The sequence below is a fragment of the Mauremys mutica genome, chromosome 12 (assembly GCF_020497125.1).
Source record: "Mauremys mutica isolate MM-2020 ecotype Southern chromosome 12, ASM2049712v1, whole genome shotgun sequence".
In the NCBI taxonomy this organism is placed as follows: domain Eukaryota; kingdom Metazoa; phylum Chordata; order Testudines; family Geoemydidae; genus Mauremys; species Mauremys mutica.
The window spans coordinates 11,394,554-11,409,308 of record NC_059083.1 but is presented as its reverse complement, the minus strand read 5'-3'; the positions used below and the strand labels follow the sequence as shown (position 1 = coordinate 11,409,308).

General features: G+C 49.6%; 2 protein-coding genes across 2 annotated transcripts in view; both read right to left on the bottom strand.

Annotated features, from left to right (window-relative positions):
• LOC123345649 (protein S100-A16-like) overlaps positions 1-14,755 on the bottom strand; it is a 294,793-nt gene that overhangs the window by 29,502 nt on the left and 250,536 nt on the right. The gene's annotated exons all lie outside the window — the stretch shown is intronic.
• LOC123345714 (killer cell lectin-like receptor subfamily F member 1) overlaps positions 11,973-14,755 on the bottom strand; it is a 52,643-nt gene continuing 49,860 nt past the window's right edge. The window contains exon 7 of the mRNA XM_044982744.1: positions 11,973-12,232. Within this exon, the coding sequence (XP_044838679.1) occupies positions 11,973-12,232 (260 nt within the window). The remainder of the gene's footprint in view (positions 12,233-14,755) is intronic.

The window sequence follows — 14,755 nt, the reverse complement described above, 5'->3', positions numbered from 1 at the left end:
AGCCGCAGAACCTGACCGCGGTGAGAGAGGAGCCGGGGGCGCGCCTGCTGCCAGTCTGGGGTCCCGGCCGCCGGCCCCGCTTCACTCAGCCGGCCGCGCGCACTGAGCAGGGCCGGCAGCCAGAACCCCGGCTGGCAGCCACTTGCTAGGCAACATCGGCTCGCGTGCCAAAGGTGGCACGCGTGCCGTAGGTTGCCGACCCCTGACCTAATACAAGTACTGTAGTGCAATCTCTTTATCATGAAGATGGAACTTACAAATATAGACTTATGCACCCAAAAAAACTGCATTCAAAAATAAAACAATGTGAATTTTAGAGCCTACAAGTCCACTCAGTCCTGTTTCTTGTTCAGCCAATCACTCAGACACACAAGATTGTTTACATGTTCAGGAGACAATACTGCCCACTTCTTGATTACAATGTCACCTGAAAGTGAGAACAGATGTTTGCATGGCACGGTTGTTGACAGCATTGCAAGATATTTATGTGTCAGGTGCACTAAAGATTCATATGTTCCGTCATGCTTCAACCACAATTCCAGAGGAAATGCGTCCATGCTGATGCCGGGTTCAATAATGATCCAAAGCAGTGTAGATGGAAGCATGTTCATTTTCACTATCTGAGTCAGATGCTACCAGCAGAAGGTTGATTTTCTTTTTTGGTGGTTTGGGTTCTGTAGTTTCCACATCGGAGTGTTCCTCTTTTAAGACTTCTGAAAGCATGCTCCACACCCCATCCCGCTCAGATTTTCAAAGGCACTTCAGATTCTTAAACCTTGGGTCAAGTGCTGTAGCTCTCTTTAGAAATCTCACATTAGTACCTACTTTGCATTTTGTCAAATCTGCAGTGAAAGTCTTCTTAAAACGAACATGTGCTGGGTCATTGTCCGAGACTGCTATAATATGAAATACATGGCAAAAGGTGGATAAAACAGAGCAGGAGACATATAATTCTCCTCCTGTGATGAAATGTACATTTCTTATTCACACCTTCCCCCACTGCTGGAGAATGACAGCTTAAGCAGTGATAACTGGGGCCAGTGTGTCTTTTTGTCTCTGAAAAATTGGTTTGTGGGTATTACCCAGAATTACAGCATATTTCAATAATGATTGTACAGTAGAATCTCATAACTTCACATATAGTGTTGTTATATATTTATTTCAACAGGATAATGATGTTCAGTAGATTATGACTTTTCAAATGCTATCTCACAAGGCATACGTTGTACAAAATTTATCATAATCTTGTAAAAGGGGTGAACATAATAGTATAAACCGTTACAGTTTTCTGTGAATGCCAGCTGCCTCACTGCCACTTTAGGCACCTGTAAGTCCCGTTGTGACTCCTCCACCCAAGGTGCTGGTTATGCAGCCCCATTCCAGTGTGTCTGTCTCTTCCCCCACCCCAAATATTCCACCTTCCTTCCTACTTCTTTTTGCCTTCTATCTAACTGGCTTGAGAGAGTCAGGATCTAATTTTCCCTCACAACACTGACCCGTCGGCAGCGTGGCAAGCGAAAAAAACTGGGCCACAGCACTCCCATGCTGCTGACAGATTGCCAGGTCCCAGCGTGGCCCAGTAGCTTTGTACCAGGCATTCCTCGTAGCATGTGGCTTTGCACTGCTGGTCAGGTCTCCAGCTGGTATGAATCTGCACAGCTTCACTGGAGTCAATGGGGCCAGATCCCCGGCTGGTGTAACTCAGATGCTCTACGGGAGTCAGTGGGGATACACCAGGTCACAGCAGCTGAGAACGTGGCCCAACTTGTGCTGTACCCTGTGGTTTTCCAGCAACTGAAAGGTTTGATTTGTAAAGCCCTATAGAGTCGTTAGACACCCAGCTCCCATGGCCTGCCGGTCGGGATTAGATAGCTAACAGCTAGCTGTCACTTCCGCCTTGGAGTAACTCTCCCAAGATTGCTTTGGATCAGGCTCTGAGTGAAAATGAAGCTTTGTCCAATTATTTGAGGTTTTACATGAATGGTTCTTTGTTTGAGGGAGAAAAAACAAACAAAACCAGATCCCACATAAAGAGCTCTAAACCCCACTTTGTGTGACTTATAAAGCCTTTTCTAAATCTTAAAACAAATTGTGTGTGTGTGTGTGTGTGTGTGAGAGAGAGAGAGAGAGAGAGAGAGAGAGAGAGAGAGAACTAGTCCACACAGTTGATTTAGGAAATGTCATTTATGGAGTCACTCCTGATCTCCAACTGTGACTTGACCATGGTTGTACAGGAACCGCATTGAGCCATCCAAGATGGATTTAGCTCTTAATCTCTTCCCAGGTATCTGCCCCCCTTCATTATTATTTATATTGCAGTACTGTTTAGGAGCCATTGTTTTTGCTGCTTTTCTCTGAACTAGCCTCTCAGGAGATCGTTTGCTGAGTCTTTGTAGCCAGGTTGGTCCCAGGGATTAGAGACAAGGTGGGTGAGGTCATATCTTTTACTGGACCAACCTCTGTTGGGGAGAAAGACAAGCTTTCAAGACACACAGAGCTCTTCTTCAGGTCTTCTTCTCTCAGGAAATCGGCACAGTTCTGGTTTCCTTAGCACTAAGCAATGCAGCGGGCAGAGTTGTAGGACAGAGATCTTTACTGCACATGCACAGGGGCCAGGCTCACTTGCTGAGGGCTGTGCCTGTCTGGTAGCAGCATCTTGCCTTCCTGAGACCCAGGTGTCGAACCATATTTGCTCCGTCCTGAAATCTGACCCTTTATCTCCAGTTCCACCTCTCATTCTACAGTTCTAGAATCGCGGTGCTCCAGCCTCACCCCCGGGACAAGATGAAAATACGAACGGTCGAGGTAGTCCAGTACCCCAGCCCCTGCTGTAGTAGTCCCCTATTCCATCTAGTATAATATCCCATTGTCAGTGCCAATCCATAACGCACTAGGCCAGTTGAGCAATGCTCTACATGGAGCAAAGAGTTTCCTTCCTGACTCACATATTGGACCAGTTTATGACCAGTTTATGCCCTGAAGCATGAGGTTTGACTCCCCTCCCCTCCCTACACATCTCCCCAGATCTAAATTGCTTGTTACACACATAACAAACAGATCCACTGGGGAAACTGGAGGTGCTGTGATTGTGGGGACATTCTGTCACTTCTCTTGCAATTTTCTACAGGATTCCAATGACTTTCATTACAAATATGAGACATCAAGTGATCTTGTTTTCACAGCCAGGATGATCTGTTTAATCTATGTCGTGGCATGAACCTAGCCTTGCATAAAACTACCTTCAGCCAAAGTACAACAGCAGCGGCAAAGGTGTGAACTCAACCATCCCCCAACCCATGTAGTGAGACATACTGTTAGTAGGTGGTTGTGGTCAGGAAAATGACCGCTCTCTAAGTGATATCTGTAATAACATACATAACTTACTAGCTCCTGTATTAGGAGTTATCAACACTTAGTCATGTGGTCTGCTACAGACCACCTAAACAGGAAGAAGAGGTAGATGAGGCTTTTTTAAAATAACTAACAAAATCATCCAAAGCACAGGACTTGGTGGTGATGGGGGACTTCAACTACCCAGACATCTGTCAGGAAAATAACACAGCAGGGCACAGATTGTCCGATAAGTTCTTGGAATGTATTGGAGACAATTGGAGAGGCTGTTCTAGATTTGATTTTGACAAACAGGGAGGAACTGGTTGAGAATTTGAAAGTGGAAGACAGCTTGGGTGAAAGGGATCATGAAACGGTCGAGTTCATGATTCTAAGGAATGGTAGGAGGGAGAATGGCAAAATAAAGATGATGGATTTCAACAAGCCAGACTTTAGCAAACTCAGGGAGTTGGTAGGTAAGATCCCATGGGAAGCGAGTCTCAGGGGAAAACCAACTGAAGAACAGTTGGCAGTTTTTCAAAGAGACATTATTAAGGGCGCAAGAACAAACTATACTACTGCATAGGAAAGATAGGAAGCATGACAAGAGACCACTCCGGCTTAACCAGGAGATCTTCAATTATCTAAAAAGCAAGAAAGAGTCCTACAAAAAGTGGAAACTAGGTCAAATTACAAAGGATGAATATAAACAAATCACACAAGTCTGTAAGGGCAACTTTAGAAAGGCCAAAGCACAAAATGAGATCAAACTAGCTAGAGACATGAAGGGTAACATGTCATCCCTTTGCCTTAGGCTCTGCCCCTCAGCTCACATGCAGCCTGCTCCACTCTCAAACAGCCCGGATTGATTTTCTTCTGCAAAGCTACTCCCTGGCCTTGCTCACTGGGCCAACCATCCCATAGGCCTCCTGCTTCCACAGGCCTCTCCCCAGGACCCTGCTCTTCTTTATGCAGCAGCTCAGTGCATGATGCTGCCCACAGTGGGCTGCTTCTTTTATCCTCTATATCCCGCCCCCTGACTTCCCAGAAGGCTTTGCTCTCAGCCTCATAGTTCCTCTGGTTACTACAACTCCCAGAATGCCTTGCCAAAATCTGTAAGACTGTCCTTGAAGGGCCAGAATATCTCACTACAGCCCCCTCCTTGGCAGCCTAGAGGCCTGTGTGGGACATGGAGGGGGTTCCCTTCTCAGCCATAGGGCCCGGCTAGGGTTGCCAGATGTCCAGTTTTCAACCAGAACGGCTGGTCGAAAAGGGGCCTTGGAGCAGGCTCCAGTCAGCACCGCTGTTAAAAGTCTGGTCGGCAGTTGCCGGAAGCGGCTGGCATGTCCAGCTCGTAAGCGCAGGGACCAGGGGGCTCTGCACGCTGCCCCTGCCCCCAGCGCCAGCTCCACAGCTCCCATTAGCTGGGAACTGCCTAGGAGCCACCTGAAGTAAGCACTGCCTACGCCTCTCCCTGCACCCCAACCCCCTGCCCCAGCCCTGAGACCCCCCTGCACCCAAACTCCCTCCCAGAGCCAGCACCCCTCCCTCCTCCCACACCACAATGCCCAGGCCCTATGCCCCCTCCTACACTCCAAACCCCTTGGCCCCAGTGCAGAGCCCCCTCCTTCACCCCAACGCCTCATCCCCAGCCCCACCCCAGGGCCCACACCACCCAGCTGGACCCCTCACCCCCCCCGCATGCCAAACCCCTGCCTTAGCCCTGAGCCCCGTCCCGCACCCCAAATCCCTCATCCCCAGCCCCACCCCACAGCCCCAGCTGGAGCCCTCACTCCCCCACCAGCCACCAACCCTCCTGCCCCAGCCTGGTGAAAATGAGTGAGGGTGGGGGACAGCGAGCAACGAAGGGAGGGGGGAATGGAGTGAGCAGGATGTGGGGCCTAAGGGAAGGGGCAGGGCAAGGGTGCAGTGGCGGGCAAGGGTGTTCCATTTTCTGCAGTCAGAAAGTTGGCAACCTACATATGGCTGGTCTCTCATAGAATCACAGAAGATTAGGGTTGGAAGAGACCTCAGGAAGGCATCAAGTGCAATCCCCTACTTAAAGCAGGACCAATCCCCAACTTAATCATCCCAGCCAGGCTTTGTTAAGCCTGACCTTAAAAACCTCTAAGGAAGGAGATTCCACCACCTCCCTAGGTAACCGATTCCAGTGCTTCACCATCCTCCTAGTGAAATAGTGTTTCCTAATATCCAACCTAGACCTCCCCCACTGCAACTCGAGACCATTGCTCCTTGTTCTGTCATCTGCCACTGCTGAGAACAGTCTAGATCCAGCCTCTTTGGAACCCCCTTCAGGTAGTTGAAGGCAGCTATCAAATCCCCCCTCAGGCTTCTCTTCTGCAGGCTAAACAATCCCAGTTCCCTCAGCCTCTCCTCATAAATCAGGTGCCCCAGCCCCCTAATCATTTTTGTCGCCCTCTGCTGGACTCTCCCCAATTTGTCCACATCCCTTCTGTAGTGGGGGGCCCAAAACTGGACACAGTACTCCAGGTGTGGCCTCACCAGTGCTGCCTCAAGGGCATGCTGAGGCCCATTGGACAAGGGGGGAGGAAGGGAGGGAGGAATCTCACCTCTCCAGGGAACTGATGTAACCCATTGGGTCGGGGTTATGTGTCATCCCCCCATTCCACATCTCATCCACAGATGCTATGAGTCTGCTTCAGTCCAACCTCCTGAGCCAGGCTCTTTAGCACGGGAGGGCTCCGGTGCAATCCCTGGTGTCAGCCAAGAGGGTGTCTGTCACAGGTGCCCTGGGGACACCCAGAAGCCTCCCAGGCTGATCTGATCCTTGTGTCAGTGTGTGACGCTCCATGCTCTCCCAGGGCTGCTGATCCAGCCTTCAATCCCCTATAACTCTGGGATCCTTCCCTGTTTTTTCTCCCCCACTCAGGTGCCTCATCCAAACTCTCCATAGTCCCCCATGTGGCCCAGGTCCATGCCAGCCGCAATGCCACAGCCCTGCTGCCCATCTCCATCCGCTCCCTGGACCCGGCCTGGGAATACTTCTACATCTCGTGGGACTTTGCCTCACGGAACCGCCCCATTCTGGTGTTGGTAGTGGATCGGTGCCAGGGGGCTGCCCACCGATGGTGGGAGCCCCCCTGCCAGCTCATGCTTGACGTGGCGCGAGAGTACAAGCAGCGGGCAGACGTGACCCCGCAGAACGGCTCCCTGGTGCTGCAGGGCCTGCGGAGTGAGGACACTGGCACCTACCGGGTAACAGTGAAGGGCCCCAACGGAGAGACCTCTGCAGACGTGAACCTGACGGTGACAGACGGTAACACATGGGGGGAGGAGGGCATTTAGGCTGCGGGATGGGGAATGGATGTATGAGTAGGGCTCTCAACAGGGAGTCAGGCTGCTGGGTTCTATTTGCTAGTTCTGGAAGGGGGGGATGGGATCTAGTGGGAGCCAGGACTCCTGGGTTCTCTCCCCAGCTCTGGGAGGGGAGTGGGGTCTAGTGGTTAGAACAGGGGAGCTCCAAGTCAGGACACCTGGGTTCCATTCCAGCTTGGGCATGAAGGAGCTTGGTCTAGTGGGTTGGGGCTGGGAGCCAGGACTCCTGTTCCCACCTATGCTAGAACCTCTCTCTCCCTTTCATTGCTGATGCGCCCAATGGCCTCAATTGCAGCAGGAGCAGCGTGGGGAGGACTCAGTGTTGGCAGCTCCGTCCGGCTGGGCTTCAGTGGCCTGGTTCTCTGTCTCCTGGGGCTGATAGTAGCAGAGGTGAGTGATCCCTAGGGCAGCTTTTGTCACTCTGTGGGACAGGCTAGAATGTGGGGCGTAGGGGTGGTGAGTGCTGGAGAACATCACAGTGACCAAGGCTTTGTCTATGTAGTGGATGGGACATGTCATTCTGCATGAACTGTGATAGGCTGGGGCTTGATATTGCTGCAGCTGACTGGATGGGAATGGGCTGGAGGGAGGTGGCAGCAATTGCCCCATCCCATCATTCCTATGAACGGTGTGGGGGGAGGGGTGCATATCACTCCTGCCCTATTAGCAGGAATAGGACCTGCTCGAGGTGGGGTGTGTGGGTTGGGGGGGTGCTAGGCCAGGGCCCCTTGCTGGGACACATCTCCCCTGTTGCTCCCATAGAAGAGTGTGGGGTGCACATGTACCATCAGTCCCCCTCCTATGATGCCCCACCATCTCCACACCCCCTCAGTGAGTGGAGGCAATGCATTATTGAGGGGGAGGGATAGCTCAATGGTTTGAGCATTGGCCTGCTAAACCCAGGGACTTGGACTAGATACCTCCTGAGGTCCCTTCCAACCCTGATATTCTATGATTCTAGGCCTTAGCCATGGTGCATTATGGGAGATGTAGTCCAGCTGGGGAGGTCAGCCCCTAGAGGAGAAAGGGGACTTGACATGACTAAACAACTCCCAGGAGGCCTGTGGCAGCAGCATTTCCAAATCAAAATAGTGTTTTTTTATGGACTTTCACTTTTTTTACTAAAAAAAAATGAAAATTTTCTGCACAAAGAAGCCACTTTTTGAAAATAAATAAAGTTGAAACCCCCTATTGTCAGTTGAAAGGCAGTTTTGATGTACAATTTTTGACCACCTGGCCTTTCACCCCTGCCCTGTTTGAAGATTGTTTTTCTCTTCCCCAGTTTGTATCCAGTCACCAGCACGCAGTGAGGCACCAGGACATTGCATGAGCCTTCACTCAGGAAGAAACCTCTTCTTCCTGGCTCCCTTCCTCACAGTGTTTGATGGGGGATGCTGCAGTGAGACAATACTGTAAGAAAGGGAGTGATTCCCTGCTGACCCACTCAGGGGTGAATAGTTTCCAGCATAAACACTGACTGCCTCCTTAGTTTGGCTTGATCACAACTATAAATAGCACCCACAGTTATAAACCCAGCCAGGCCCTGCTTAATAATCTACCTGCCTGGTTCACACAATAGTGAGTTCCACGTCTCCCTTCAAGAAATACTGTTTCCTCGCAGTAGTTTAATAGGAGGCCAATGCCAAGTGCTTTTGAAAACACTATGCTAAGGCCTTGTGTTGACTAGGATATAAGGTGTGTGATGTTCACTAACTAGCACATGGTAGTAGCCCTGTGTAGACAAGTCAATGTGCCTTTTACAGGTGTGACAACAGTTGAATTAAAACTTCTTTGCACAGGAACGTTCCTCTGGTATAAGCTAAGGTGTGAGTTTAAACCAATTTACTGACATAACTCCTGTGTGGACACTCTTATTCTGGAATAAGGGAGTTATAGTTACACTGGCATATCAGTCTAAGGCCTTGTCTACATGGGCAAATTAAAGCGCTCTAACTTGCTCGCTCATAGGTGTGAAAAATCACACACACCCTCGAGTTCAGCAAGTCTGAGCGCTGTAAGGCGCTTGTGTGAATTCCATGTACCAAAAACCTGATATCTGGTCAGTAGTTTATTATATTTTTTTTTAAATGGGTCCATTTTGAAACAAAGCCAACTTCAACATTTTTCACAAAGAAGTTTTGTTTTTCAAACAGCTCTAATTCATTTTCAGGTAGACATGATTTCATCAATATTTCTTTTGTCATGGAGAAAAGAACTGACACATTGTAAAACATTTTATTTTGGAGTTCATTCTTCATATTCAGGGCCGGCTGCAGGAACCAGCCAAGCAAGCTGGTGCTTGGGGCGGCATATTCTAGGGGGTGGCATTCCGCCCAAACCTAGGGCAGCACGGCAGGTTTTTTGGTGTTTATTTTGGTTCCCCGATCTAGCCGCCCTGTAGGGTGCGGAGGAGGGGAGCGCCCTGCAGCAAACTCAGCAGGGCAGCCCATGTCCTTCCCTCCCCGCTGAGCGGAGCAGCGCTGAGCCCTCCCGGCAGGCAGCGCAGCAGTCGGGGCAGCGGGGCGAGTGCCCCACTGAAGCACTGGCCACCCCTCTTCTTTTTCTCCCTCCCCCTAGACCGGGCGCGCACTCTGCAGCACAGGGAGTCCCCCTGCACTCTGGCTCCGGCCGCCCTGTAGGGTTTTTTTGTTTTGTTTTTTTCCCCTGCTTTGCCGCTCCAGCCGTGCCGTTTTTTTGTGTGTGTGTTTTTTTTGCTTGGGGCAGCAAAAAAGCCAGAGCCGGCCCTGTTCATATTGCAAATATATATGTTTGGCTGTTAGCTTAAGAGTCATGGAAACAAACATTTGTTTAAATGCAACAGAAAAATGTAATAAATAGTTTATTGAAATTGTAGAAAAGTAGGAATTAAAAGTAATACAGTTAGAAAAGAGGGAATGAACATATAAAGTGCAATAACTTATGGACAGAATATATTAAATGTAGCACCTAGAATACATCCATTTGTCACATCAAAACAGTGTCATGGCTTTTTAAAAAAAAATTGCATAACAGAAATGGCAGACCAGACATTAATTTAACAAAATACTGTCCCGGATAGAAACTTATTTCAGTAGTACTATGGATACTGTTGGAAAATAGGTTTCTGGATTAAAAAAATATATATATTCTATTGTATAAAATCCATAGATCTTAAAAAATGTGTTCTGAAGAACAATAGTTTTTAGCATGTCAGTAGATTTGTTAATACTGAATAACAAGAAATATCTGGCTCTTATATAGCATTTTTTATCAGTTGATCTCAAACATTTCACAGAGGAGGTCAGCATTTTACAGATGGGGAAACTGAAGCACAGAGCTGGTGAATTTCCTGGTAATGCAAGGTGATAGGTCTATTTGCTGTAGTTTGCTGATTGGATTTAATTGATTTGAAAAGTCTGAGGCATCTTAGTTCACAGAAACTGTACAACACTGAAATAAGGGTTGAGTTAGTGTAATTCACAGTGCAACGTACCTCTTATGAATCCACAGTGATATCTCTCAGCTATATATCGCTGCCCTGTGGCTGGAATTAGAACTGCTCACCTGTGTGGCTTTAAAGCCCATAGAGCTAATACATAACAGAGATTCTTAGCTTAAGTGGTCACAGCCTGTGCGTTTGGGAGAGGAGAATGCAAGTTGTGCTCCCACTGTCACCTCCAAGTTTTGGTCAGCTACGGCGTGCAGTCTTGTTCCAGCCAGGAAAGGCTGAGGTAGACACTTAGACCTGTGTCAAAGACTATGTTTTACACGTGCTTGGCAGCACGCTGCTTTCTTATGCGCAAGAAAAGGGTTGTGGCTAGATTGGTGGCAATGCTGGAGTTACAGTACAAAGATGATTATTCCTATTATGCTCACGAGTGGTGAGCAACACTCCAGTGGTTTAATGCTCCAAGACAAACATCGGCCACAAACCAGATTCTGCTCTCACGCTAGCATCGATCCAGAATGACCCCACTGCAGTCAATGGGGACAGAACCTGATTCTGATCTCCAGGACCCAGTATAAATCCAGAGTGGTTCTAACTTGCTCTGGATTTACAGAGGGCTGGATTTATACTCGGGTCAGAGATCAGAATCTCCCCTGAGCCCATTGGTTTCAGAGGCATCATTCTGGAGCTACATTAATGTGAGAGCAGAATCGGGTCTGGTGCATACTGAGATGGAACAAAGCCCTGTGAGCACAGGTGCTGGAACTAGGGCTGCTGGCGGTGCAGCCGCACCCCCTGGCTTGAAGTGGTTTCCAGCATATCCAGGGTTTACAGTTTGGTTCAATGCGTCTCAGCACCCACTCCCCTCCCCCCCACACACACTGTACAAATTGTTCCAGCGCCCCTGCATTTGAGGGTGGAGTAGGCCAGATCTTTTGATCTCTTGTTGCTTGGGATCTTATGTTGCTAAGAGTTCAGTGCTGGTACAGAAAACCCATTGGGTCTATTCAGTGACTATCTGAAACCCTGCTGAGGAGAGTGGCTGATCCAGTTCCAGATGTAAACAAATTTTAGAAGGGGGGGTGGGGCAGGTTCTCAGTGCAGAAGAGTCCTATGGCTCTTCTTATGCTAGCAATAAATAAAATAAGTTACAATAACTTCACGATTTAGGTCTTGAAGGTGCGGGTAGAGTTAAGATGAAACAAATGCAGGCATTTTACATAGAAAACAACGTACTTAAATCTGTCCAGTAGAGACCACGCTTATTAGGCAAAGACCAGTTTCAAACACCCCACCCCAAGTACAAATCTACTAAGGTGGAACTTTTCCACCCTTATCAGACAGACACTTCCACAAAGCAACCAGGGGCTTCTGCTGATGAGTTGAGTGGTCGCTAAAGACGGGTTTCAAAGTTTTCCTTTACTGACTCACCAAGACCTAAGCCCAGGGGTTCTGACCTTCGCCTGCTAGCAGCTATAGGGCTGGCAGTGACAAGGATGGGGTCTGCCAACCTTCTCTCTGCATAGCCACTGATGTGGCCCTTATCACTGCAGTGTCTGGGCACCTCACCCACAGGTAGGGTCACCCTTATTTCACAGGCACAGGGTAGATGCAGTGCCTGGCCCCATGTCACTCTGAGTCCCAGCCCAATGCTTTACCCATTAGATCACCCTCCTGACCTCTCAGAGTCTGAGAGGAGCTGCTGCAGGGACATGGCAGAACCCTGGGGTCTTGGCAGATCAATTGGTTCCTATCTCTGGTGCCCATGTGCTTTATTTACAGGAGTGGCAGATTAAAGCCATTAAATAAACAAGGTGAGGCCCCCTCCTCACAGAGGAGAGAAGGGTCACTCACCCCTTCAGACACACTCTTCGTCCTCCTGGGCCCTGCTGTTCACCAATAGGTCTTGCTCCTGCCGGGCCTGATCTACTTGGCGTTTGTTTGGCTGGGCGGGACGAGGCTGGCGCTCTATGGTGTTGCTGTCTGGAGGCTCAGAGCTTTGCCTTCTGCGGCACTGGGACAGCCCAAATTTCTTCAACACGATCACTATGACAATCACTCCCACTATGATGATCACCCCCACTATGATCCCTAATAATATGTGATAGTCCATGGGCCCTGCAATCAAACAGAGTGAGACGGGCATTAGGCCAGCAGCAGCTCCCATTGCTATTGATCAACAGAGAAGCACCCACCTGGCTTTCGCCATGTCCCAGACCATGCCAAGCCACCACCATCCCTCCTGTTCTCTGTCCAGTTGTGTCTCTGGACTTTGCATCTTTTCTGGGTCTTAATTTTCTCTCTCATTATTATCCTCATCAGCAATTCTTTCTTGCTTTGTGGCATCTCAATGAGCACCTGGGTCTGCAGAGAGCCTGAAACAATCACTGCCTGACCTGGGGTGGGGACGGATGGACAGAATGTACCTGTGTCCACACCCTACACACCATTGTAGTAATCTTTGTACAAAGTATGCCTTGGGAGGTATCATTTGAAAACTCAATCTGCCTGTCATCATTTTCCTGGTAAAATGTGTGGCAACATTGTGATGTGAAGTTTTAAGATTTCCCCACCATATGCTGGTGTTAACACCTGTTCCAAACTGAGGTGGGCAAACAGGTCTGGCTTAAGCAAAGCAATGCGAGTTCTGCTTAATTTTCATTTAAACAGTAAATAGTCATCAAGCAGGAAGGGAAACAAAGGAAGCTCAGAGAGGGGACAAAAAGCAGCAAGGAACATCCTTCCCCTAGACTTTTTGTCCCTGGTACCCAGCTGGAAATGTTTTCCAAGAGGGGGACTGAAAATATAAAAAGGAGGGACAATCACCCCAAGGCACCCCTATCTCTCTCACTGCTCATCACATTTATGGCATCTGAAACAATAAAGGAAGCATTCCTTGGATTCTGGGAGAAAGGGTCCTGACCCAAGACGTTTGGTCAGTCAGACTGCTGACGGCACGTGATGAGAAAACTTGGCTTTGAATTTAACACAATTTGTTAAGTTAGGCACCCGTTGTGTGTGGTTTTTTTTTCCTTTCCTCTTGTAACCATTTCTGACTTTCATGCCTCATGATTTGTACTTGCTCAAAGTCTTTGTAGTTAGTTAAACTTGTTTTATCTAATCCAGTGTGTTGAAATTGAAGGGTCTGGGAAACTCCATTTGGGGTGGCAAGCTGTACGTATATTATTTCTACTAAGGATATAATGGACTTGTAAGTCCTGTACTTCCCAGGACAATACATTTCTGGGGGGGAAATCTAGGACTGGGGCTGTGTTTGTGTCACCATACAACATACCCAAGGCTGATGAAAGTGAGTGTGGCAGACAGGCTGCAGTGACACACACACCCACACTATGTGGCTTGCACGCTGGTGGCTGTTTGTGAGCAGAGCAGCTGGGAGCTCCTCCAGCAAGGCAGAGTAAGGCACTCAAGGTTGCAGGGCAAGGGTGGCAAAAACTGCTCATTAGTCTAGATTGTACCTGGGTGTGTCACAGGGAGGAATCTGCCCCATGCTTCTCACTGGGGTATTAACTCCCAGCCCCATGGCTCCAGTGGCCCCCAGTGAGTGGGTGTCTCTCTGTGTGCAGCAGGAAATGAAGAGCACAGTGGGGCCAGCCCCACCACTTAAGCAGAGACACCCCAGCTGCTGGGGCAGGCACGGGAAAGCCCTGTTGCTGCTACCCCCTGAAACTCCGAGAGATCTCCCTGCCTTTAGCCCAGGATGGGGGTGACGCCCCCTGCCGAACCAACCCACTCGGCTCTCCCCTGCAGACACCAAACGTTATCCCCAGGCTTCCATACCCAGAGCGACTGAAATTCCCCAGACCCACAGTGAGCAGAGATCCCCTCACCTGTCACCGCAGAGGCTGTGGTCCCCGATGTACATGAATCAGGATGGTCCTTGAGTGGAGGATGGCTGGCGACCTGGAATGAGACAGGGACAGGGGATTCTTTGGGTGCCATCCCGAGAGATGGGAATGTAGCAGAGTGTTCCTGATGCCTTGGTGTGAAATCTGCATGCCTCCAACCTCCCTATCACCACATCTCAAATTGCTCCATGTAGGGCTCCTGGGGGAAGACTGCTCCTGGGGGAATTCTGCACCATTGCTCAATTTGCGCAGAACATTAATTTCTGCACAGAATTTTCTTTTCTCCCTATAGAAATGGGCTGCAGAGCTGCTGGCCGCAACTAGGGGGCGCTGGACCCAGCAAAGTCCAGCTTGCAAATAGAAGATACTGTTTGGGGCAGGGGGAGGAAGCTGGAGGGTTCCCAGCATGCCCTGAAGGAAGAAGATGGCATGCAGGAAACTCCATAGAAGCCCAGACCCATCGCTGGGCTGTCTCTTCCTCTGGATCCCTGGGTTCTGGGGGAGAGGGGGTGCAAGTGTCTGGTCTGGGGGTCCCACAGCTGGGCTGCCTGCAGCTGGGCTCTGGGGGGTAGGAATGTGCATGCGAATGTCTGGCTTGGGAGTCCCACAGCTGGGCTCTGGCGAGGGGGAGGAGTGTGCATGTGAGTGTCTGGGATGGGAAGTGCCCTGTGGCTAGGCTCTGGGGGGTAGAGGGTGTGGGTGTCCGGGTGTGGGGGATGCCCCACAGCTGGACTTTGGATAGTAGGAGGGCTGGTATCTGTGCTGGGGGTAC